The sequence below is a fragment of the Pongo abelii genome, chromosome 4, assembly GCF_028885655.2.
Source record: "Pongo abelii isolate AG06213 chromosome 4, NHGRI_mPonAbe1-v2.0_pri, whole genome shotgun sequence".
Lineage (NCBI taxonomy): Eukaryota > Metazoa > Chordata > Mammalia > Primates > Hominidae > Pongo > Pongo abelii.
The window spans coordinates 104,155,369-104,183,028 of NC_071989.2; the positions used below are offsets into that span (position 1 = coordinate 104,155,369).

The 27,660-nt window shown below is 36.8% G+C and overlaps 2 protein-coding genes across 5 annotated transcripts in view; one reads left to right on the forward strand and one right to left on the reverse strand.

The window, feature by feature from the left end:
- CAST (calpastatin) overlaps positions 1–27,660 on the forward strand; it is a 799,019-nt gene that overhangs the window by 404,671 nt on the left and 366,688 nt on the right. For all 3 annotated transcript variants that reach the window (XM_063724001.1, XM_063724002.1, XM_063724003.1), the window contains one exon: positions 8,826–8,907. The gene's annotated coding sequence lies outside the window, so the exon portion shown is untranslated. The remainder of the gene's footprint in view (positions 1–8,825; positions 8,908–27,660) is intronic.
- Positions 19,580–27,660, reverse strand: part of PCSK1 (proprotein convertase subtilisin/kexin type 1) — a 43,574-nt gene continuing 35,493 nt past the window's right edge. Inside the window, exons 13-15 of one of the 2 annotated variants that reach the window (XM_054555100.2) lie at positions 26,587–26,720; positions 24,103–24,264; positions 19,580–22,618 (exon numbers count right to left, since the gene is read on the reverse strand). In XM_054555100.2, coding sequence (XP_054411075.2) covers positions 22,241–22,618; positions 24,103–24,264; positions 26,587–26,720 — 674 coding nt within the window. In that variant the 3' untranslated portion in view covers positions 19,580–22,240. 2 annotated transcript variants of the gene reach the window in all.

Genomic DNA, 27,660 nt, shown 5'->3' on the forward strand with positions numbered 1-27,660 from the left:
TAGCATGGAGCTAAGTAAATGGAGTCACTTTTCTATGGTTGGCTCATTTCCATAGCTCATTATGTAGGAAGGCTGATAAAGCATTATTGTGCCAAAGCATTAAAAAACTCAGGTTCTGGAAAAGTTTCCAGAAAGGTCATCATTAACAGGGCTAGTCAATAAGCTCCCCACCTCGTGTAGATGCTGTACTAATCCTGTGATAGCCCATGGGGGAGGAGAGCTCTACTTGAATTGCTGTCAACTGTTGATGAGGAGTGGGGCAGAGACTTAGCATATTCACATTTATTTTCTGATAGCACACTTCCTGCCCTCTCTACCTTTCTTCCTTTCTTCTTCCGGAAACATTTATTGTCACTGACATGGAGATGAAGTATTTTTAAGGTGTCTGGACCCTCAAGGTGCAAAATTATACTTTCCTTTCATTATCTTCTATTAGGAGGCTCTGTGTCTCTTTCACTCGCTGGACTATAAATCACAGGAAAGAAGGAACCATTCTGGGTGTTGGGTTCTTGTTACCTATCATACCATCTGGCACATAGTAAGTGTTCAATAAATACCCATTGGTTGAAAGTATGAAAAAGGAATTTTGATCATGAGCCTAGACAACCAGTCTATACTGGTCTTTAAAAGCACTCCATATTTATAGGCTGAAAATGGGATTAAAAATCCAAAGACAAACAGAAGAAAAAAACCTTAAACACAGCAGGATTTATGACTATTACAGAGCTAAAAGTACATTATATTCTAATACTAAGGCAGTATACCAGGCTGCCTTTGTTATCATTCATATAAACTCTTCTAGCTCACTTGCTGATTTTTCCTTCCAATAATTTGCCCTTGATTAACCTTCTTTTTTAAAACTAACATTTATTAAGTACCAATATTGTGCAGAAATGCTGTGCATTTGTTTTCTCCTGTAAATTACATGAAGCAACAATCACCCCAATTTTGGAAATGGGAAAAATTGAAGCTCTCAGAGTTTAAGTAAGTTCTCACAGGTAGTAAATAGAATGGCTAGGATTGGAACCCAGGTTTATGGGCTGCTACAACACAGTTTGTTAAATATCAGGTGGCTCCTTCAGTGTTCCTTGCTATACCTCACGCTTTTAAATTCCATTTTGGAAAAAAATTCCTGAGAGCTCTGTTCTTCAGTCCTTTCTTTGTTTTTCTTTTGCCCATGAATCTGATTACATATAAGTTATACCCATGACATTCAGTATTTTGCCAGACCTTGGCCAGGGGTGGCTCTTCTAGCCAATGGATATCATGGTGGCTGCCCTCAGAAGGCATGAGAACCTGCAGAAGGAGGGCTTTGGAAATTTGGAACCCATTGGCCCAGGGAAAGAGCTGAATATTTCTAGGGAAGCCAGACCCACCAGGGACTGCTGCATTGGTCATAAATGTAATACCATGGGACTTAGGCAGAGAACAAGCAAGCCTGATCCCAAAGTTGAGGAATAGCCAGGGGGTTATGGCTATTTCCAGATTCAAATACTGTCCCTGTCTCTACAAAAGCAATACCTCTTTCTGGGGGGCCCCACACACCTTCCTGAGAATCCTGCCAGACTTCTGCCTTTCCTAAGGCTGCACCTTGGGAACCACTCTCTTATTTCCTTCATCTTCTGTGACCCTCTTTCCTGGCTTTATGGATATTTTCAACAGGAATGCTGACTGAAAAGGACATCTTTTGCATCATCATCTAGAAAGATTGGCTCCTGGGTGTCTCTTTCATCAATTTATACTTAACCCAATGAAAAAGGGCTTCACAGATGATAGCACAATGTCCAGGCGCATCTAGGAAACGACATTGCTAATTAGGATGTATTAATATCCTCTCTTGAACTGATTCTCCAATTTTTTTTTTTTTTTGGTTTCTTTCTAATCAAAGAATCCTTAGCATCTACTTGAATTCAGGCATGCATATTTTTCTGCTATAATACTTTCTTTTCATTTGACAGGCAGGATTGTCTTACAAGGAAAAGCTGAACACTCTGACAGCTGATTACGTTACATGCCTTTTTTATTCTGCTCCACAAAGAGAACTGGATGACAGTGATGATGACCTATGAAAAGCAATTAAGGCCTCAGGATCATTTCTACTTGTGGACTGGAGATTAGATGACAGAGGGCACCAAGGGATTGTTTATAATGGATAATAGGTTCTTTGTGTAAGGTGCAGGGTAGGACATGAAATATCTTAGATTCTGTAGCAATGTGTTATTTTTCTGTCCCAAAATAGGTAGACAAACCCAATAGAACTCTTCAGTGCTGGTAGATCAACTTAATCTTTTCTGCTTTTGCCAACAATATTTCACAGAGGATGTGTCCATTTGTCTTTTTCAGGAACAGCCAGTTTTCCTCTGTTACTGAGGTGTAGGACTTTCAGAAAATTGCTTCATATCCTGGATGCATTGCAGCCCTGTGGACATTTCCATAGGGAATAAAAGCAGCTATCCCTTCAAAGACGGACTTGTGAATAACTTAACATCTAACAATAGAATCGTAATGCTTAAGAGCACTACCTAAGCAGTTTTATCATCTATGAGGCTGGTTGTGCTGGACATGGAGCATTCATTTCTTTATTTCTTTTCTTCTCTTTTTTTTTTTTGTTTTTAAGACAGGGTCTCAATGTGTTGCCCAGGCTGGACTACAGTGGCACAATCACAGCTCACTGCAGCCTCGAGCTCCTGGGGCTCAAGCAATCCTCCCAGCTCAGCCTCCAAAGTAGCTGGGACCACACAGGTCCACACCACCATGCCTGGCTAATTTTTGGTATTTTTTGTAGAGACAGGGTCTCACTTATCTACTTGAATTCATTGTTTTTGCTGAAAGACTTGATGTTTTGCCTGTTCTGATTGCGGGCAGCAGTATTTGCTGTTCAGTTTAGCATGTGGAGTTGGTAAAAAACATGTGTAAAAACATTAAGATTTGGCACCTTATGTAGAAAACCTGCTACACTTCAAAGTAGAATAATTGCCAGCTACTCAGATAAACTTGGTGGGGGAAAGATGAGTTTCCATAACACCAAAGCAATGTCTGCCTGAACCATATGTTTTCCAATTCAAAAAACAGGTTTTTGGATTCAAAACGTTCTCACTCTTTATTTTATTATTGGTAATATGACAAGTAGAAAAACAGCAGGAAACATTTAGGACCACATAATAGGTGGCCATTTCCAGAAAACAAACAAATTCATTGGGACATTCCAGAAAGAAAACCTTGATATGCCCATGAATATTTGCTCTATTCTGGAACTTTTGACATAGAGGAGGTGTAATGGAAAGCATCCTGGACTGAAATAATTTCTGATTTCCACTCTTCAAGCTCAAGGTGTGAAAGGCAAGGATGATAAATAAGGAGAATACTGTACTATGCACTAGACTCTCTGCATCAATCTGCATATTAATGTGTCGATGGGTACGGTAATTATTTGTGTCTGCTCAACATCTTTTGAAAATGCTTTCTTATGTCTTGTAGTTTTCCATCTTTTGAGTCCTGTCTCATCAAACCATCCTGCAAAAACTGCATCAGAATCTTTTGCTACTTAAGGTACAAGCACGTGACCTAGGTTTCCTCATTCAGGTGCACCCCTACCAAAGACCGATGAGAAAGAGACCCGTGTTAGGATGTGGCCATAGAAATAGATTTTCTGGTAGTTGTGGTGGAAGAAAGGTTCCGGTTCTTCTGGGGTTGTGGCGCTGGAGTTTCCGGCACTCAATCTTGGGTATGATCAGGGCTGAACAGTGGGTGGTGGTAGCAGGGCTGTTATCACTAATACATTTCCGCACGGGTAGAAGATGTGCATTGTTCCTGTATTTCTAGCTGTTTAGCATTTTAAGTCCAATTCTCTGACTCTTTGAGATTCTGACACTTTCTCATATATTCAATAAGTCTCATTTTGCTTAAATTAGTTAGAAATCATCCTGTGATTTTCAACTAAGAGTCTTGACCTGAATAATGGAAATAAGAAATAGTAACAGAGGGGCAGTTTAACCTCAGTTATGATAGCTAGAAAGGGAGTTGGAAATGGAATATTGGATGTGACCATAGAATAAAAGAATCTGATAGAGATTTTCAGGTGTCTTCAAATATGGAAGTTGTTTTCCTGCTTAAATAAAGGAATGTTTTCTCAACTTCCCCTATAGCTGTACAAGAAATAGCATTAAGGGAAAAAATCTTGAGCCTTTACAAGAGATTGTTAAATAGCATAAAGAAAATAAGTCCTGAATCATCATCTGGGATAATTTATTATTTGCTTTTTGGTGTGTTTTGTTTTATTTTTTTACTATGCACATGAGTTTACTCTTATGAGTTTACTATACAATGTAGCTTCATTAAAGAAAAATTAGAAATATAAAAAACACAAAACCAAAGGAAAATTCTCCTGTGATGATTAGTTTATGTGTCAACTGGCCAGGCTATATAGTTCCTAAAGTGATTTAATAAAACCTAAATTAGGTGTTACTGTGAAGATATTTTAGCAATGTGGTTAACATCTACAATCAGCTGACTTTAAGTAAAGGAGATTATCCTGTATAATGTGGGTTGGCCTTACCCAAGCAGTTGAAGGCCTTATAAGCAAAAACTGAAGGTTCCCACGGAATAAGAAATTCTGCCTCAAGACAGTCTTATAGAAATGCTGTCTATGTTTCTAGTCTACTGGCCTATCCTTTGAGTTTTAAACTTGCCAGCCCCTACAATCCTATAAACTAATTGCTTAAAATAAATCTCTCTCTCTCTCTATATATATATATATGAATCTCTCTCTCTATATATATATGTAATTGTATATATAAAAATTATATATAAAAATATATAATTATATATAGTATATATAATTATGTATAATATATATTTATATATAATATATAATATGTAATATTATATGTAATATTACATATTATATATTATATATAAATATATAGTATATAATATTACATATTATATATTATATATAAATATATAGTATATAATATTACATATTATATATTATATATAAATATATAGTATATAATATTACATATTATATATTATATATAAATATATATTATATAATATTACATATAATATATATTTATATAAATATATATTATATAATATTACATATAATATATATTTATATAAATATATATTATATAATATTATATAATATATATTTATATATAAATATATATTATATAATATTATATATAATATATATTTTATATATATAATATATATATCTCTCCTATTAATTCTGTTTCCTGGAGAACCCTGACTGATACATTCACCCGTAAGACCATCACCCTCTAATATCACATGCTAATATCATGGTATCTTTACTCATTTCTTTTCTTTTCTTTTCTTTTCTTTTCTTTTCTTTTCTCAGACCTCTCAGGGTGAATTCATATTTTTTCTATATACATTTATACAGTCATATAATGCATAACAACATTTCAGCCAGTAATGGACCACATATACAATAGTGGTCCCATAAGATTAAAATGGATTGGAAAAATTCCTATTGTACAACAATGTTGTAGCCATCCTAACATAGCACAATGCGTTGCTCATGTGTTTGTGGTGATGCTAATGTAAAGAAAACTACTGTTGCTTCCAGTTGTATAAAAGTATAGCACATATAATTATGTACAGTACATGTTAGCTAATGATAATAAACAACTATGTTACTAGTTTATGTATTTACCATACTGTACTTTAAAAAATTTATTTCTATTTATTTTTTATTTTTTGAGACAGAGTCTTGCTCTGTCGCCCAGGCTGGAGTGCAGTGGTGCAATCTCAGCTTACTACAACCTCTGCCTCTCGGGTTCAAGTGATTCTCCAGCCTCCGCCTCCTGAATAGCTGAGATTACAGGCATGCACCACTATGCCTGGTTAATTTTTGTATGTTTACTAGAGACAGAGTTTCACCATGTGGGCCAGGCTGGTCTTGAGCTCTTGACCTCAAGTGATCCGCCTGCCTGGCCTCCCAAAGTGCTGGGATTGCAGAAGTTTGCCACCATACCCAGCCCCATACTATATTTTTAATCATTATTTTAGAGTGTACTTCTACATATATATAAAAAGAGTTAACTGTGAAACAGCCCCAGGTAGGTCCTTCAGGAGGTATTCCAGAATAAGGCATTGTTATCATAGGAGATGACAGTTCCATGAGTGTCATTCCCCCTAAAGCCCTTCCAGTGGGATAAGATGTGGAGGTGGAAGACAGTGATATTGATAATCCTGATTCTGTGTAGGCCTAGGCTGTGCGTGTTTGTGTGCTATTTTTTAAGAAGAAAATTAAAAAGTAAAACAAATAAAATAGATAAAAATCTTATAGAATAAGGACATAAAGGAAGAATATATTTTTGGACAGCTGTACAATATATGTTTTAAGCCAACTTATTACAAAAGAGCCAAATAAAAACGTCAAACTTTGATTTTTTTAAATTAAAATTTTAATTTTTAATTTTTTAAAAAATTAAATTTATAAAGTAAAAGTCTACAAGAAGCTAAGTTTAATTTATTATAGAACAAATAAAAAAATCTATTTATGAATTTAGTGTAGGCTAAGTATACAGTGTTTATAACGTCTACAGTAGTGTACAGTAATGTCTTAGGCCCTCACATTCAATCACCACTTGCTGATTCATCCACAGCAACTTACAGTCCTGAAAGCTCTTTTCATGGTTAGATATACAGGCGAATCATTTTTTTTTCTCTTTTATACTGCATTTTAACCGTGCCTTTTCTATATTTAGATATGTCTAGATATACAAATATTTACCATTGTATTACAATTCCCTACAGTGTTCAGTATAGTAACATATTCTACAACTTTGTAGCCTAGGAGCAACAGGCTATACCAGGTAGCCTAGATGTGTAATAGGATATACCTTCCAGGCTTATGTCAATATACTTCATAATGTTCACACAATGATGAAATTGTCTAATGACATATTTCTTAGACTGTATTCCCATTGTTAAGTGATACATGACTGTATATATGTGCAACTATTTACCCATTTATTTACAAAATAGGATAATACTATTCACCCTGTATGTTAGGATGCTTTTTTCCCCCACTCAACAGTTTACCTTGAATACATTTCCAAATCAATGAATATACTTTTTAAAACATCATTTTTAATTTATTGCTGCATTACTGATAATAATCAAGATATGTAAACAACCTAAATATTCATCAACCAATGAATGAATAAGGAAAAAATGTGGTGTGTATATATACAATGGAATGTTCTTTAGCCTTACAAGAAGGCTATCCTACCATCTGTGACCATATGGATGAACCTGGGGGACATTATACAGTATGAAATAAACTAGACACACAAACACAAATACTGCATGACTTCATTTATATGTGGAATCTAAGATAGTCAAACTTATAGAAGCAGATAGTGGAATGGTGTTTGCCAGGGAATAGGAAGGGGGAAAATGGGAAGGAGAAATTGGGAGATGTGAGTCAAAAGATATAAAGTTTCAGTTATACAAAATGAATAAATTCTGGAGATCTAATGTACAGTGTGGTGACTACAGTTAACAAATACCGTATGGTATACTTTACATTTTTTAAGCAGATAGGTCTTAAATGTTCTCACCGCACCAAAAAAGAGAAAAAAGAAAATAAGAATGGTAACTATGTGGGGTGATAGATATGTTAATTAGTTTGATTGGGATGATTATTTTACAGTGTATATGTATATCAAAACATCAGTTGTACACTTAAATATATAGTTCTGATTTGTCAATTATACCTTGATAAACCTGAAAAATCTTCGCCAGTTTTATAAGCAAAAAACTAAAGAAACAAACTCATAAACCCCATCATTTTTAGTGCCAGTTTATTATCCCATTGTGTGAATAGTACAATTTCTGAAAATAGCTCTAAAGATATCCTTTAAAAGTCCTAGAATCAGAACTTCTGGATGAATAAAATTAATATTTTTAAAACTTTTGGTACATACTGCCAAATTGCTGTAAAGAAAAAGAATACCAACTTATACTCTTATTTATGAGTGTCCTTTCCCCACACTTTAACCAATTCATTTTATTATCATTCAAATTATTTTCTAGTTTAGAACTTTAAAAAACTAACATGTATTATTTAAAAATTTTATGTTGGTGTATATGTATTTTTACCTAGTTGAGATTACAGTGTGTGTATATATGTAAGTAAATATATATTCTACTTTTAAAAACAGTTATTATAAATAATTTCTAATATTATAAAACTTTCTAATTCATTTTTAGTGACCTAATAACATTCCACTTCACAAATGTGCCATTATTGATTCATGTATTCTGCAATTAGTTGTACTCTCTCATTTTTGCCAAAATTTCTATTTCCTTAGGATATTTTCTCAGAATGGGATTATAGGATCAAAAATTAGGAATGTTTATGAGCTTTTGATACCAGTGAATGTTCTCATTAGTAGAATAAGTCTGTTTCACCACATTCATCGATTTTGAATATTGGCTTAAAAAGTGACAAAAATGTTACAAATGCGGTATGTAAGAGCAAAGCAGGTATTGCATTAAAATACTAATGAGGGTTAATTTTGGCCCTCATCTAGATTCATTTGCTATTTCTATTTCTTGTTTTATAAATGAGAATGAGGGACTTGAAACAAGTATTTAGTGAATCCATTCACATTGGGGAAACGTTTCTCAGGTTTCTACATTTGAATTAACTTACACTGTAGCATAAGAGAAATAGCTAGGGCAACAAAAGTGGAGTTTATGAAGTATATAAATTGTAAATATAAATTCTGATAAATTACAGATATGAACATAAAAACCTTTTACAATTATCTGTCTTTTAGGGCCAGAGGATCTACTACCACAGAACCATTCTAGATGTGAGTTCCTAGTGTGAAAGGACTGCGAGTTAAGAGAAGAGCCACGGTGAGGTAGAGTTTGCTGTGTTTATATTTGCATTGAAGTTATTTTAAAATATTATTTTCTCTCTCCTGCACACAATATTTTTGATTCTGTAGCATACATAGAATCTATATGTTTGATTCTATAGCATAAGGTCATTTCTTCTCAATCAGCCCTTTTGGCCATTTTGTTAAAGATCAGAGGTGTAGCCAAATTAAGGAAAAGCATTCGAATCTGAGTTGGCCCTATCCATGGTGGCAGTTATTACCTGAGTGCCAGCACCAGGATTGGATAGAGGGGGTATACAGCAGCCTGTCCTGAATGGTGTCTGAACAGGACCATTTCTGGTTCAATGTCGTCTTCCTTGGTTTTAACCTGTATCACATGGGCTTGCCTAAAAGGAACAATATCCCTTAATATTGAAAATTCGCTAACACGGCAATTCTTAAATTATCATCCACACAACCCTGGAAGTCCTGATATCTTTTCAGGGTGTCTGCAAAGCCGGCATGATTTTCGTAATAATCCTCACATGATTTGGCTTTTTCACTTTGTTGATATTTAGATTGATGGTACAAAAGCTATTGGTGGTACCTTAGTTACACCAAACTGTACTAGAAGTCATTTTATGCTTCACCCTTACATAATCATAATTTTTAAAAAAATTCCAGATGCAATTAAAAATACTCTTGGTGAAGCAGTAAAAATTAAATATAGACCCTTGAATATATGCCTTTTAAGTTGGGTGATGAAATATGAAGTTTATGTAAAGCACTTTACTGCATGCCAAATTGTCAGGCTTTTCTTGAAAAACATTTCTGTAATTGTTTGAGTTGCAAACTGAACTAGTTGCTTTTTCATCGAACATCATTTTTTCTTGAAAAAGGAAAAGACTTATAGAAAAACTGTGGTTATTCTGACCTGAGTATTTGGCAGAAATTTTCTTGAAAATGAATAAAATGAGCCTGTCACTTCAAGGAAAACAACTGATAGTCTTTGTTGCCAGTGATGAAGTTTGAGCTTTCAAGTGAAATTAAAGTTTCAGAAAACTTGTATCTACTACCATGAGGTTGATGACTTCTTAATATTTAGAGGTTTTATTATGAAATTAGGAATATTCACTAATACATTTAAAAAAATATTGTATGATGAAATGTGTCAATATTTGGAACATTTGCATAACTCAGTGAATCAATGTTGTCCAAATAGCAAAGCTTGGGGTTACAAAATTATGCATGAATAAAAACTCTATTCAAAGTTCAAGATAGACCAATGGATTTTAATTTAGGAGAGCCCAAAAAGTTTATTGGTATAGTTTCAGAGTCTACATTGTATCTTTTAAAAAACAACTTGTTGAATCTTGGTGTAGTATCACAGGAGAATATCCACAACTATGTTCCTTCCTTTTTCAGCCATATCTTTGTGAAGCTGCCTTTTCTTCATGTACTTCAACCAAAATTTCATATTGCAGCAGGTTGAATGCTGAAGTACATGTCAGAATCCAGCATTCTTCTATTAAGCCAGACACTAAAGAGATTTGCAAAAATATAAAACAATGCAATTCTTCTCATTAACATTATGTTTTGGAAATACAATTATTTTTCATAAAAATGTGTTAATTTTGTTAATATACAGTGGGTTTATTACTGTAATTTTAGAATTAATTAATCAGTAGATATTTAATTTTTTCCATTTTTAAATACAGAAAGTTTCAATAGATATAACCCACAAACAAAAACCCTTTGGGGTCCTCAATAATGTTGAGTGTGAATGGTGTATGATTCCAAAAACTTTAAGAACTGTTATCCTAATAAATTATTCTTGGATAATTTTGCATGTGAATATCGTGAGGCTCTCCCAAGCAAGGTAATGTATTCAGCAATAGATTAGGATGACCTCCTGATTTGAATGTAAAATTGAGTGTTATGGTCAATAACAGTCACACAAATAATTAATTAAGAGATGTCAAAAAGAAAAACACAGCTTTCAAAACCCTCTTGAGTATTTCACTCATGTGTGTCCGACTGTTGGACGTGGTTACTGAGGTGTGCTGGTGAGTGCAGCTCTTGGTCTCCTAGGGGAGCTGTTTGCTTTGCCTTGTCACACACATGCTCTTTTGATCTCAGATACTAGTCTCTGTCTGGCTTCCTTGTGGTTAATACATCTGACATATGGCTTGTTTCTTTGTCTACCTTTTATTGTGTTATTTCATCAGGCTACTTTGAAATCAGTATAAGCAATAATCGGCAGACTACAATTCGGTTTTAAGTGCATTTTCTTATCAAGATACATAGAGTTATATGGCATTCTTATGATCCAGTGCTTCAACTGATGGCATATAATGTGGCGTTAAATAAAACTATACAGCCTGACATAGTTAAGTGTATTATTAGCTGACATTGAACATAAAAACAGAAGAGTGAAAAAGGTGTATGAGGTCTTCTTAGATAACTAAGCAGCCGAATGAAAATACAGAAAGATATTTCACTGCTGCTATTCTAATGTCGCTACTTCACTTTTTCTAAGCTTTGGATTTCTCTCCTCATTTCCTCTTTGCATAGGATTCTGTTCTCAGCTAGTGTTTGATACCACCTAAGGGTTCTGTCAGTTTAGTGCTCACACAGTTTATCACGCATCTTCACCACTTATTAGCTACGTGACCTTGATCAGGTGAATTCTGCTGTTTGTGCTACTACTGTATTTCCCTCTCTGTAAAGTGGGGGATAATAATAAGTGTATCTACAACACTGAATGAAGAATAAGTGAAACCATCCATGTACTGGGCTCAGCATCCTGACTACCACCCCCAGTGGATCCTCCCTGGGTATCAGCTATTATTCTCTACTTTTACTCATTGGCACTTTCATCTCATTTGCACAAAGAACTAAATTAATTAAACAAATACATATTTAATGGCTATTGCATACCAGGCATTGTGCTAGGATGAGGGATACAACGATGAATAAAAACAGTGCCCATGAGAGCAGAGGGCATGTCCACATAGTATTTAATACATTATGCTATTTCTGGCCTCTATCACAGTGTCTGACAGAGAGTATGTGTTTCATCCAAATAAGCAAATAATCAACCCTATGAGGTAAGTGAAATTATTATTCCTATTTTACAGATGAAGAAACTGAGACTTAGAAAGGAAGAGTAATACATCCAGTGACACCCAGATAGCTAGTCACAAAATCCCTCCCTAGGGATCTAGGAAGAAAATGCTAACACTGCCAATTCGTGCTGCTTGAGAAGGGTTAATCTGGCTTCCCAATTTCTAATTTCCAAAGCACATCATGGACCTGCAGATAAACTAAATGCTCAACAACACTGTCCATAAGTACTCATTGATGTCCACCTTGTGTACAAGACACTGTGCTAATCTTTGGGATACTGCAGTTAACCTGAGAGACATTAGAGGAACTTACATTCCGTTCGGGGAGACAGCTATAAACAACTGGTTGTGTGTGTGGTTGCCTTGTGATAAACACTATGTAGACACATATACCAGAGGTTCTGACTTAAGCTGGTATGATGGTCAGAAAGGCTTCCCTGAGGAAAGAATTCGTAAACTAAGCTCTGAAGGGTGAGTAGGAAAGAAGTAACTAGAAAAGAAATGGAGGAAAAGCATTTCTAGCAGAATACCATGTTCAAGAACCTGGAGCATTAGCATACCGGAGGAAGGCCAGTGTGCTATACCCAGAGACTGAGTGGGGCTGGGAGATGACATGGAGCTATGGAAACGGGTTAGGGCCAAATTGCCCAAGGCTTCAGACCCATGCTAAGCATTTTGATTTTGTTTTGTTTTGTTTTTGAGATGGAGTCTCGCTCTGTTGCCAGGCTGGAGTGCAATGGCACAATCTCAGCTCCCTGCAACCTTCACCTCCCAGGTTCAAGCAATTCTCTGCCTCAGCCTCCCGCGTAGCTGGGACTACAGGTGCAGGCCACCACACCCAGCTAATTTTTTTGTATTTTTAGTAGAGATGAGGTTTCACCACATTGGCCAGGATGGTCTTGGTCTCCTGACCTCGTGATCTGCCTGCCTTGGCCTCCCAAACTGCTGGGATTACAGGTGTGCATTTTGGTTTTATCCTAAGTACTCTTCAGTGAGTTTTCAAGAAGAAAGTGATGTGATAAGATATGCAATTTAGAAACATCACAGTATGAATGGAGACCAGGGGCACTCTGTTGCAATAGCAATGTGAAAGAAGATGGCAGTGTGGACCAGGATGGTAGCACTGGAGAAGAGTAAGTGGGCAGGCTTGAGCGATACTCAAGACGTTGACTTCATAGACTTGTGACTTAGATCAGGGAGATGAGCAGGAGGCAGACCTGAGTTTGATGGGGTCTGAAGCTTATGGAACTGGAGAGCTCTTTCAGAAATGGATACTGTATATGGGAAGGTCCTAGGATGACTGTCAAGGTCCTAGGCATTTTATACAGGCACAGTGAGATATGTACAAAGAAGAGGAGGTATCTCTTCTCTGCACCTCTTTTTTATTAAGAAGCCACATTTTTCTCAGAATCCTCCCCAGCATTCCTTTCATGCGTAGGAAATTGGGTAGAAAATTATATAATTCCTTCCAATTCTGAGACTCAGTGATTGTGGTGGGAACAAAACATTTTAGAAAGTACAATTCTCATCAGCAAGCTGAGAAGACAGTCCACATCTGTACTCTAGTGACAAGATATTATTATTGTTCAATAAGATACTTTGATATAATTATGCTAGGACAACAGGGATCAACGAAAGCTGTCCTTGACAAATTGGAACAATGACCACTCTATCTCTTATGGACATAAGTGACTGGGTGAGTTCCCTCTCTTCTTCCCACCTCTGAGCTGTCTTCCCTGCCCTTGTATCCCTGCTGCTGGGCTATGACTCATCTTCCTCACTGACCACAGTTGGCACCTCTTTTCCGTCAGCTGACTGGCACTGCAGCATTTTCCACTGGGGCAAGGAGAAGGCATGAGATGTAAGCTCTCAAAAATAATCAGGAGCATGGGGATTGTTAGCCTTGCTTCTGATGGAACCCAGACTCAGGCTGGGAAATTATTGACAGGATGCATCTGGCTAGGAGATCGTGTCTTTCCAAGTGAGCCTAGAGAACACTGGTCCCTGAATATGCTCCAGGAGAAAGGGATTCTGTCTGAACAAATGCTGAAAAATGCACCCCTAAAGAGTCTTAGTGCACACTAGTATATTTAAAAGGCTATCGAGAAGTCCTACAATGAAAAAATGCAAAAAACTCAGGTTTTGTCCACAACTATGCAAGACCAGGGCATCCTTTTTAAACATACACACCCCACACCACTGATAAATATCCCGAAGAATAGACTTGGAGAAACTTTTTAAAAAGAAGACACATTAACATCAAGGCAGGAAGGCCAAGAAATGGGGAGACAAATAGAATGACCCAACATACTAGAATACTCCTAGAGTCAATGTGCTGGTTATTAACACATCTTAGCATCCCTGAGGATGAGCCACACATGAGTTCATGGGATTGATTCTTCATCCAAATGTTGCTTGAGTTATTGGATTGGTCTGTTGCCTCCTAAGAACTTTGGTTCCTTTCAAAATAGGTCAAGGAGTGATGATTGACAAGGACAACTTCTCTCACCCTTAAATTTATTGAGGTTTTCAAAATTTGAAGAAGCGGTATAAACTCTCTAGGTGTTCCTGGAAGCATGAGATCGCTTATTAAGGCATCAGTTTGCAAAATTTGGAAGTAAAGCTAAAAAGTGAAACAGAGTGAAGGAGCAAAAAAATGGGGTTGGATAAACCAGTTTTAAAATCGTGGCTTAACTGTACAACCTTTGGCAAATGATTTAACCTTTCTGAATCTCAGTTTCCATATGTATAAAAATACTTCACTTGTAGGATAATGCAAGCATTAGAAATAACATGTCTTATTCGTGAATTATCATTGTGAAAATACAGAAAGTATATGCTTAATGCAAAGAAAATGTTCAGTTAACAAAAGCTTTCCTATTATTTCAAATAACAGAAAAGACTCTACAGTAGATTCCTATGGTTCAGGAAGGCATAGTCTGTTCATGGAGCAGAAGGAGCAGAGTGGATAATTCAAACTGTCATGTATATTAATGCTATTGCCTTGCAAATTACAAGGCAGTTAGGAAAACATTTATCTTCCTTCTCATGAGTTTAAATTTGTATTTAAGAATAAATATTTATTCCGTGCTATGAATATCTTCTAAAGTGTCATGTCACCTTTTTTGTCTTGCTAATATAAGGCATAGCTTGGATGCTGGAATTACTGCCAGGTTAAAATCTCAGCCCTACTCCTTGCTATCTTTATGACCTTAAGAAAGTAAACAAAACACGTTACCCCTCAATGCCTCACTTTCCCATCCTCAAAATAAGGACAATAATATTATTTATCTCAGATTCGTTTTTATGATTCTTGTGAGAATTTAATTAAACAATGCACTGTGCTGTGAATATAGTTAAGAAAGAATCTGTTTTGTATTGTTATTATTGGCATCTCAATGCTTTAGAATTTTTTTTTTTGTTTGAAAAATGTTACTCCAATTTCTTTCTGGATGCTAGGAGAAATCTTTACCAATTGGATGTGAGACAAAATTAAACAATGATTTTCTTTATTCAATATCTCCTTTTCCCTCACTTGTTGCCTCTGGCTTTCCTTAGTCCTGGGGAACTGCCTTTTGAGCCTCAACTGTCACTTCAAGGACTCCTCGTTGCAGTTCAGTCTACACTGGTGATGATTAACCCATTTCCAATGTGGCATTAGGAAAGGAAGGTTCACATTGGAATGACAATTCACGAGGCCACATAATCTTAGCCAGAGATATTTAACAGTATTTTCATCTTCTTCATCGATTCTTACATTTTCTCCTTTATTGGATTTGCAGATAAGAGCTACAAATTCAAATCTGTTTGGTTCTAAAGTCTGTTTTGTTTTCATGACACCACAATAAAAACAACAATCTCACAAATAATGAAAACTAACATTTACTGAATATTTACTTTCTACAGAAACCATACTTTGCCAGGCACGGTGGCTCACACCTATAATCCCAGTACTTTGCAAGGCCGAGGCGAGCAGATCACTTGAGGCCAGGAGTTTGAGACCAGCCTGGCCAACATGGCAAAACACCGTCTCAACTGAAAATACAAAAATTAGCTGGGCATGGAGGTGGGCACCTGTGATCCCAGCTACTCAGGAGGCTAAGACAGGAGAATCAGTTGAACCCAGGAAACACAGGTTGCAGTGAGCTGAGATCATACCACTGCACTCCAGCCTGGGCAACAGAGCAAAACTCCATCTCAAAAACAAAAACAAAAACAAAACAAAACAAAACCAAAAAAAACTAAATTACTTCTCTGCATTATCTTATTTAATCCTAACAGCAAATGCATAAGAGGTAGACTTCATTGTTGTAGATGAGTAAATAAGGCCCAGAAAGGTGAGGTAACCCGCTCAATGGCACATAGTTAGAAGGTGGTAGAGCCTGGATTCAGATTCATTTGTGGCTGACTCAAGAGTCCACACCTCTAGCCTTTAAGTTGTTAATACATTTTCAGACATTTTTGGCCCTTTAATGATTGGAATAGTATCATTTAGAACAACTGATTGAGAAAACCTAAGGCTTGTGGCTTTTTGGTTTCTGTAAGTAAAAATAACATCAGCAAGTTCACGGCCATTCATTCATGTCACAAAAGCTTATTAAATGCTAGTAAAGAATGACCAGAGCCAAGGGCCTAGATGCTCAGATAAACAAGATGGGTTTGATCCACCTCTGAGACACCTGATGGGATGGATAGGACCTCATAGGTGGGCTTTCTTCCTTCTAATTCTCTCTGGCAAGAAAATTTGAAACAGCCCATAAATTTCTTTATTATTACAAATCTCTCTTAATATTTTGGGCTCAAAATTTATACTATTCAATAAGCATTTTCTTATCCCAAACAGACTGGCATTAGACACCCTCCAACGGAATGCTCAAATGATACTCTTTTCTATGAATGTGACTATGAACTGAAAATTATGCATGATATGTGGGGAGCACTGGACCCTCCCCAAGAATGAGTTTTGAGCTGAGCCCTGGTGGTGCGTGGAATAGGAGAAATGATGATGCAAGAAGTGTTGTAAAGTATGTAAGACAGAACTAAGGCCGAAGGCTACTCTCCTCTCACTGAGACATCATCGAGATTTATAAATCACCTGTCACTGGGGCTACTAGGGACAGGGATACGGGAAATGAAGGGATCAATCATGACAACCCTGCAGGAAGAAATTCGAGGATGTTTTCCTCTATCCTCTTCTAAGAACAAGAATTCCTTTCAAGATTGGGGGTCCCTGTTCAGACATATATTTAATGAAGATACTCTCAATATGGGGGTGTATAGAGATGGGGTGCATATGGATGTGGAGGAGAGAGAAAGTGCTTTATGGCATTCCAGGCAAATTGACTGAAAGTGGCACGCATGGTAGACAGAACCAGTATAGAAACCAGGAAAGTGGTCTCTGCCTCCCTGGCACATGCCATGAGAATGATGGGCACATAATGACTTCAGTCACCTCCTTTTACTGGTATATTAATGATAGAGTAATGCTTATAAAATATGTACATATAGCAACAACATACAGGCTTAGTTAGACTGTTCTCCTCAAGATGGCTCTGCTTCGTGCTATGAGTTGGCTGGGCTTGGTTCCAGAATGTGGTTTTGATTTACATCTGGTTCATATACATCTGTTCTGGAAACCAGGCTTAAGGGGCAGTAGCTCCCGGGGCACACTCTCCTCACAGCGCTAGGTCACTGAAAAGCAAGGGTGAAGCCGAACTGTGCAAGCACATTTGAGGCCTCTGCTTGCATCACATTCATTAATATTCCATTGGCCAAAGTAGATTGCATGGTCAACATCAGTGGTCCAAGAAAGTATACTCTGTCCACAGGGGCAGAGGGAACAGAGTGGATAATTCAAACAATCATTTATATGAATGCTATAGCTTTGCAAATTACAAGGCAGTTGGAAAGCATTTCTCTTCCTCCTCATGAGTTTAAACTTGTATTTAAGAATTAATCTGTGTCCTTTGTACACGTGCATGTATTTGTGTTTGTACTCACAGCACGTACATGGTTAATCCAATAGTTATCAGATGGACATTCAAAAGAAAGTAGAGACCATCTATGGAAATTGTTTTATATGCAACACAAACACACACACAAACTATTTCTGTATATATATATACATATATATATACACACACACATATGAAATTCAGCCTTTAAAAGGAGCTCTTGCCACTTGCAATAAATGAATGAACTTAGAGTATATTATGCTAAGAGAAATAAGCCAGATACAGAAAGAAAAATGCTGCATAATGCCACTTATATGTGGAATTTTTAAAAAGTCAAATAGATAGAAACATAGAGTAGAATGGTGGTTGCAGTGGGGTGGGAGAGGTGGGGGGAAATGGGGAGATATAGGTCAAATAGTATAATGTTGTAGTTATGTAGGATAAAAGTCTAGAGATGTGATGTACAGCATGAGGACTATAGTTAATAAAAATGTATTACATACTGGAAATTTGCTTAAAGAGTTTTCTTAGCATTTAGGTGCTTTCACCACAAAAGAAAAAAGGTAACTGAGAGAATGGATATGTTAATTTGCTTGACGGTAATCATCCTTTCACTATGTATTTATATATCACAATATCACATTGTACACCTTAAATATGTACAATCAATCAATTAATCGATTAATCAATGAAATGAAAATAGAGATATATCTTCAACTAATCCTGATGGAAAGAAGTCCTTCTGGAATTTCTGAAAGATCATTCTAGTTTTACTGAATGATTATGACTTAGGAGAAATGAATGGATTCTGGGGAGAAAAGTCAGATTCTGAGATGGTGGGTCAAAATTCCAGGAATGGAAGTTTGAAGCAAGAGAGAGAAGTGGACCTGAAGTTCGGAAATCAAAGTTGGGAATTGGGGCCTGGCACAGTAGCTGATGCCTGTAATCCCAGCACTTTGGGAGGCTGAGGCAGGTGGATAACCTGAGCCCAAAAGTTTGAGACCAGCCTGGGCAACATGACGAAACCTGTCTCTACAAAAAACACAAAAATTAGCTGGGTGTGGCATTGCACACCTGTAGTCCCAGTTATGAGGGAGGCTGAGGTGGGAGGATCGTTTGAGCCTGGGATGTGGAGGCTGCAGTGAGCCATGATCATGCCATTGCACTGTAGTCTGGGCAAAAGAGTGAGACTCTGTAGCAAAAAAAAAAAAAAAAAAAAAAAAGTTGGGACTTTGAGGGTTCTAATGAGAGAAACTCTGGGAAGGATTTCACACTTAGCTGCTTTACTCTAGCCTGTAAACTAAGTCCTATTTGGTGAACTGTTGGGAATCATTTCTCTTACATGTAGTAAGTCTGTTTAGTTTAGTTTAGACAGTTTGTTCATTTCTCAACATTTCAGTTAAGGCTCAGTCATACAGCTTTGCATGTTGTCAAGAAAGTGAAGGATGGGCTAGAGAGGAAAATAAAACATACCTTATTCAGGTAGATTCTTAAATTGACTCCAAGAAAGCCCAATTTCCTAAAAAGGAATTAACTCCTTAATGTAAATTTTCAGCTTTTCTTTTGTATAGTCCATTTGGGAAACACAATAAAAGAGGGAGATCTTGTTTGTGGTGGAAACATAAGCTTTTTTTCTTTTGACTTAGTGAGAAACAATTTATTTTTCTGATTTATAAGCATATTTTACATATTCTGGTCAATACATCAAATGTATAATGTGGAAGTTCCCTTAAGAATACCAAGACCACACATGTTAAACTCAGCTACACGTTGTATTAGGCTATTAGACAAATGTCACTTTTAATATCACAACACATACATGTACTTTTTTTCATTGACAGAGGAACATGCCTTTCAAAAATATTTTATTGGATGAAACTTTCTTATTCTCAGGAAAACTTTTGGTTCTTTAATATAATTTATTATGCTCTTTAAAATTCTGTTTGATAAAAGCATTGGTATATTATAAATACCTGTAAAGAAAATATAGTTTAAAATTTCAAGGGAAATAGTATATAAGTTTCCTCTTTTACATTTTCACAAAAATCCACACAGGCACTAAGAAAGACTGACAAAACTGTTTTATATCTGAATATTATACTCCAGGTTGGAAACATTCAATATGATTTTATTTAAATATTAAAGCTTCTTGAGAGTGAACCTTTGGCTACGACCCAATGAGTTGGTTGGGGTATTAACCCAGAAAATATTTTGTTAGGAAGAATCAAAAGAAAGATTTATACATCTAGCACTAGATTGGGAATGGAAAAGTAATGAGTTTTCATTCTAACTCTTTCATTTATTGGCCTCTACAGGCCAATCTAAGAATTCTCTGGTCCTTTTTAGTTTTAATACTTTTTGATATGCTCCAATATTGGAAATTCTATCTAACACTTTATATCAAACAATATATGAAACTTCCAAGGACAGAGTGATTCTGCAAGTCTTTTAGGAGAACATTCTGTAAGCATTACAGGCATTGCTCTGCAAACACCCTCGTTCTACACAAATTCAGATGGTAGAAGAGCAGGTGAAAGTTTGTGTTACCAACCATACTTCAAGCCAAAGCAAATGACAGATTCTAGTATTCTTTTTGTGAACCAGTTCAATGCCATGAATTGCCTTATGAAGTTCAAACTTCATGGAAGAATTGCAAACAGCAAACTCAGTGGGAGAAAGCCAGCATTGTAGGTGACTGGAAACTTTGTAAGCATATTGAGAGAAGGAAGCTAGAAGGTTAGTAATAAATGAATTAGTATTAGTGAGCATCCAGGTGAGGTGAGATTACATAAGCAAACTCATAATTATTATTGTACAGATCCTGCCTAACAGAAGATGCGGGTAGTTTGTTTTTTCCTAATGCATTTACACTTTGTACACATTCGCTTAGTGTAGGAGTGGGCAAAATCAAATGCCTATTGGATACTTCCCAGCAAGGAATCAAGTGCCTGCTCTAGGTAGCATGGAGCAGGGTGCCATGGGGACTGAGAGCTCATCTAATCAGGCAGCTGCTACTCAGCTCCAGCTAACTGTTGCCATGAGCAAAGATGGGTCTGAGAATGAGGTTTTATGTGAAACATCATATTTTCAATAACCACTCATATTTTAAAAACATTCTGCATACCAAACAAAATCTACCTGAGGGACAATTAAGGTCCATGGCCTGCCAGTTTCTGCTTCTGATTTGAAGCTTAGGAGCAATTTGGTGAGAATTTGGACACTATCAGTGATAGGATTGGAGAAGATCTTTTAGTATCAAGCAATAAACATTCAGTTTCAAAGACCTAGAACACTCTGTTCTAATGAACACAGTTGGAAAAAAACAAAAACAAAACTTCTCATGGTTTCTCCCTATTATGAGTATTTTTCTATTATTACATTAGGTCTCCATGTGATGAGTGGTTTCCTGTTACTGCTAAAAAAAATTGTGACTAGGAATTTGCCAAGTCCCAAATGTAAGTTTTATTTTTTCTGGGAAAGTGGTATAAATCATTTCTCCCAACATTTATTTTGTGGCTGAGAAAGGAGACAGGCATAGAAAACTTTCAGAAGAAGGAGAAACACAGGAAAGACCAGGCATGCAGCACGAGTCATAACCACCTCTGGATCCACGGACGCCTCTGGCACCACAGACACGGTGCACCAGGCAAAGAATGTTCGAAAATTGCTCAAACCAGAGCATTCAGATTTCAAGGTCTGTTTCTAGATCTAAATAATCCAGCTTTTGACCAACATGACCAGATTTTGACTACAGGAATGAGTGGCACTTTGGAATAGAAAGATCTAGGGAATGAGTCTTACAGTGAACTCCTTCATTAGACCTACCAAATACTTTCTTGGCATCAAAATTTGAAGAACCACATGGACAAGACAGGGAACAAGCTACAGAAACAGTTTCTGTCTCCTTCTCATTCTTTGCAGATTATGTTTTCAAATTAATTGATATCCCAGGTTTTCCCTTTTCTTTTGAGAATTGAAATGGGCTCTAATGCATGTTCTAATGTAGTGTAAGAGCTTTTTGTCAACTGTGACTCCAGAAAGAACAAAACACTTCACTTGTGCCGAGAGGAAAGATGTGTTTTGAAATACCTATGATCAATTCTGGAAGTTGAACTTCCTGCTTGAGCTCATCCCCTTCACATGTATAGTTTAGGGAGAAAAAGAAAAGGTACCACAAAGGATATTATAAGCATAAGAATTCATGACAAAACAACCACTTTAGACACAGGCAAAATCGCAGGGTAAGGAAGAAGCATGAATATTTCCAACTTGGGACCACACACTTATTTTAATTTTCCTCATTCAGAATGTCCACCAGAGCTTGAAGCAGCCGGTCGTCTCTGTGCTTGTAAGGTTTAGTGTTATAAAAAACATCAACATAGTCATTATACAGACTGTCTTCAGAGTCTTTAAGCTGGGAAGGTTTGTTCAGCTTTTCCAGGGCTTCGTAGAAGTTTTCATAAGGGATGTTGGGCTTTGCACTTGGGGACTTCTTTGGTGATTGCTTTGGCGATGAGTTTTTACTGAAAGCACTTTGCAGGAGTCTCAGCATGGCCTCGGAAGGGGCTCCCTCCTCCAACTCATCCCTCCGGCCTCCTACGCTGCTGCTGCTGGGGCTTTTGGACACCAGGGTATCCTCCTTAGGGTTCTCTTGTGTGGGCTGCTCCTAAAACATAGAATGCCATCCACAAAGGGAAGAAGGTTCATTATTTATGGCCAGGCAAGCTAGGTACAACCCTGGCACAGGAACGCTGCCTGCCGCTTGAGAGGCAATGAGGGGAGGGGAGAGAGTTCAAGACTGGGAGCCACATGGACTTGGGCTTCAACCCTCATTTGCCTACCCTCTGGGGTACCTTTAGCAACCATTTTAATCTCCCTCAACTTCACCTGTCAGGTGGAATAAGAGTACCTCCATTTGTGGTGGTTTTGAAGACTGGATGAGACAGTACAGGTAAGTACTCAGTACATGGTGGTTTTCTTCACTTGTCAGCCTGCTGTCATGGAACCCATTTTGGGAAGCAGAGGATATCAAAATATCTAACAAGTCATATAGAAGGCACCCACTGGTTGTGGTAGCATGGGGGTGCCTTCCTGGAGGCACTTGCTTTCAGAACTACCCTTTTAGCCACTGAGTTGTAAGAAGTGGTCAGGGGAGAGACTGAGGTACTAGGCTGGGGAGGAGGGAGCTGGAGAGCTCGGAGAAGCCACCCTTGGCCAACTGCTGTGGAAGTGTTTCAATATTCCAACACTCACAAGGTTAACCTGCTTCCCAGACTATGAAGAAAAGTACTCAGGACTCAGGTCCTGGAGGGAAGCTGCTTTGAAGAATATAAATGGAACTAGAATTCAAGCTGAGGCCTTCACAGTTCATGTATAAGTTTCTTGAATACGTACTTTGCTTCTGTATCTTCCAAAATACCCAGCTCAGAGCTGGACCTATTCAGAGCAGGGCGTTCTGAAAATTCTGAAAACCTACCTATTACACCTGAGGCACTGAGCTAGATGCTGGGATACCGAGATAAAGAAAATGTGGGCTTTTCCCACCATCTGACAGAAGGAAGCCAGGAGCCATAGCAGGCTGAAACCCAGGAATGTGAATGACTTATTTTAGCTGTCCTCTGAAATTTTTTGAGAAAAGTGTGATCTATCGCTATCATTGGTGTTGCCAAGAAGTGTCAGTTAATGAATTAATAAAAAGAAGCCTACATGATTTGGCCATTTGAGCCTTGTTTTTCTTTCTGCAAAATGGATACACGAATGTCTATCCTTCCTAGGTTATAGGGATTATAGGTTAATGAGACAATGTGGAAAATGCTTAAAAACAAAGTACAGTACAAATGTTAGATATATGTGATTGTGCATAAAGACAACTTTTTTTTTCCATTTGTTATCTGTCATAAGTAGAGAAAATTCATGTTAGGAAATTTAATACTTTTGAATTCATTGATTGTGATTTCTAAGTTCTGGATAAAATATTGAATAAAAAAATACAGTTTTATCCTATGGAAAAAAATAGTTTACCACTATCACTTCTTATTCTCCCCATCCATGTTTGACTTATTTCCTGCTTGGAAGTTGGGTACAGCTTCACTGACTACATTGTCTACCCCAGTTCAAAAGAGAGCATGCCAAGAACAGAGCCACACAGACCTCCCCTGGATCCACCATCTTCTCCACCCCTCTTCTGTCATTCTGAACGGTGTTGTAGGACGTGTACACACGAGGCTGCTTCATATGCTCTGGCTGAGAAGAGGTCCCATGCAAAATCAGCTTCCAGTTCACAATTCTTCCTTCATTTTGAATTCTTCCAGACTAACAAATAAGCATACCTATATTTAGTATATGTTTTAGATAATATAAAACAAACTTATTCAAAATAGCTGAAAAGGATTTCATTGTTAAAATCTCATTTTAAGATTCTGTGCATTTCATGTGAAAGAAACCATTGGATCCCCTCTTGCTATAAAAATTGACAATTTGTAGGTTCAACAATTTAAAAACTGATTGCTTCATAATCAAACATTTAATTTAAAAATCAGAAATCTCTATGTAAATCTTCTTTTCCATATTTGATGTGTTCTTGAAAAGCCGACTGTACCTTCTATAAATATATTTCCCAATTATCAACTTATAGAAACATTCCACTGGGGAAAAAGTCAGCCTCTATGGAGTATTATAAACAGCCTCTAGCATTAACAAGCCCTTAAAAATTGTGTGGCACATATGCCCCGTGGAATACTATGCAGCCATAAAAAAGAGTGAGTTCATGTCCTCTGCAGGGACATGGATAAACCTGGAAACCATCATTCTCAGCAAACCAACACAGGAACAGAAAACTAAACACTGCATGTTCTCACTCATAAGTGGGAGCTGAACAATGAGAACACATGGACAAGGGGAGGGGAACATCACACACCGGGGCCTGTCAGGGGGTGGGGGGCAAGGGGAGGGATAGCATTAGGAGAAATATCTAATGTAGATGATGGGTTGATGCGTGCAGCAAACCACCATGGCATGTGTATACCTATGTAACAGACCTGCACATCCTGTACATGTACTCCAGAACTTAAAGTATAATAAGAAACTAAATAAAAGAGGTCTATAAAGTTCAATGACAAAAAATAAATTAAATAAATAAAAGAGGTCTATAAATTCAGTTACAAAAAGTTGTATATTTGGGGGACTAGTCATAATTTTCAAGGCTCAACAATTATAAATAATGTGTTAAAATCTAAAATATCTTTAAAAATTTAGAAGTATAAGGTCAGATTTTGCAGACTTGACATGAAATAAATCCCACCTCAGTAAATAGATTTTCTTAGTTTCCTGATGGTGAAATTGAGTTGAAGAATAGAGGCCAAGTTCAAGAACAGGCCCATATGCTAAGAACATTTGTTTTGCTCTATGAGAGCAGGACATTTTACAACTTCCATTTCTAAATCACAATTTTAGCAGTGTTTAGGAGAAAGCTATCCTCAGAGAAAAAAAAAGTAACAAATGACTATAGAATCTGTATTAATTTAATTGACATCTCCAAGAACTTTAAATAATTTATTTTCAAAAAGTTATCCAGGCCAGGTGCGGTGGCTTACACCTGTAATCCCACCACTTTGGGAGGCCGAGGTGGGTAAATTACCTGAGGTGAGGAGCTCGAGACCAGCCTGACCAACATGGTGAAACCCCATCTCTACTAAAAAATACAAAAATTAGCCAGGCTTGGTGGTGGGTGCCTGTAATTCCAGCTAGTCGGGAGGCTGAGGCAGGAGAATCACTTGAACCCAGGAGGCAGAGGTTGCAGTGAGCCGAGATTGTGCCACTGCAACTCCAGCCTGGGTGACAGAGCAAGACTCCATCTCAAAAAAAAAAAAAAAAAAAGTTATTTAGGCGTATAATTCTACACTGCTGATATTTATTTCACTTTCGTCTCAGAAGAACTCAGAACCAAAACATTATTCATTTATATTCTCACCTACAGAGAATGTTGGAGAAATGATGCAAAAATAAATAATTAAGCTATATTTGGCTTTTTTCTAACTTTTGCTCTGTCCTTTCGTTTTTGTGACTGTGTGTTAAAATTACAGAAGGATGTCAAAGAATGTTAGTAAACAGAATGAAAAAGAAATGAGAAATGCTTTCAGTTTGTTTCATGACTAAAACTGTTTAAAAAAGTCATATTAAATAAGACATCTCTCCAAACATTAAGCTACATCTAAATAGCTACTGCAGAATAATTGTAAGCATGCCTTTAAGATGTGACTCTGGCAGAATGTCACACCAAAGTTGGTCTGAGCATTTAAGTGTCTTTGTGAATATGATTGATTTTGTTGGCTGAATAGGTCAGATGGCTGGCTGCATGCAGACATGGGAACACCTGGCTTTGTCCCACAGTCTGTCACATTGTTTATATAAGTGTTTTTTCCCCTCTTATAGTATGGCTGATGCCTAATCTTCCTTTTTGAATATTATCTATATAACCAAGCGGTCAGGGCTTGAAATACTCTACTTTTCCGTTATTTCTACTAAGAAGGGGTAACAATTCTTTAGGGCCCTAATTAATGATGAAATCAACCTTAAAAGTGCTTCAAAATGTTTAAAAGTAAGCTTGTGTTTTTTCATCCTCTCATTCACACTTACCATGTCTGTAATTCGCAAAGTCCAAGTACCTATAGGGTTCTCTCCCCATGTGTGAACAGACATGAAGTCCCAATTCTTAAAGCCATTAGGAGATGTATCCCGTTCTCTTTCAGCCAACAGCACAGTGCTAGTTCCTATGAAACAAATACAAGTTAATGAATGTCCTAATAGCTCGGATAGTAGGATACACTCTAGCATCTGATAACTGAAAATAAAAGCTGAAAAAGATGAGTTCTCCTAATTTTCTCTTTTAGTATAAGACCAGGATAGAGACACTCACAAGGAAAAAATATGATGTTTTTATCTATAGTGCTTAGCACATTGCCTGGCATATATAGTAGTGAATAATATTATTTTCCTCAATAAATATTGTGGAAAAAATAATGAATGAATGAATGAATATGTTGACTAAGGTTTATTTAAATAAAGAAAACTCGGCGAACTACATTTACAAATTGAATTAGAGAGTCAAAAATCTAAAAATATTTTAATGAAACTATCATTTCTGAAGTGTGAGAGGAAATCTTGAAAATTTAGTAGGTGCCTGACTCCATAATGATTTAGACATAAAAATTATTATTTAATTTCTTATCCAATCATTAATAATCATAATTATTTAATTAATGTATTACTTTCTTAAAGATATATTAATTTAACAATTTCTTATATTAAAAGACAGGATTACCTGTAAATTTTTAAGTCCCAGCCCTTTCTAGATCAATTAATAATAGTTCTATGTGGAAGGGTTAAATAACTGCAGGTCTGTCAATTAAAAAGCATTCCACCAATATTTCCGGTTAATTCCAATACATCTAGAAAGCATAACTTCAAAATTAACAGAGCCTATTCCAAACCTCTAGGAATTAATATTCAGGAGGAAGATCATAGAGATAGCTCATCTTTCCTCACATATCACCCACAGAAACCAAATTTAGTCAGTTGAGTCCTGCTAAAACATAAAGGAGTATTGGGACTGCTCCTCCTGGTTAGATTATGGCTTATGGTTCACGAGCTCTTTCCCATCCACTATCTTATCTGAATTAGTGCCCTCACAGGAAAAAGCAAATGTTCATA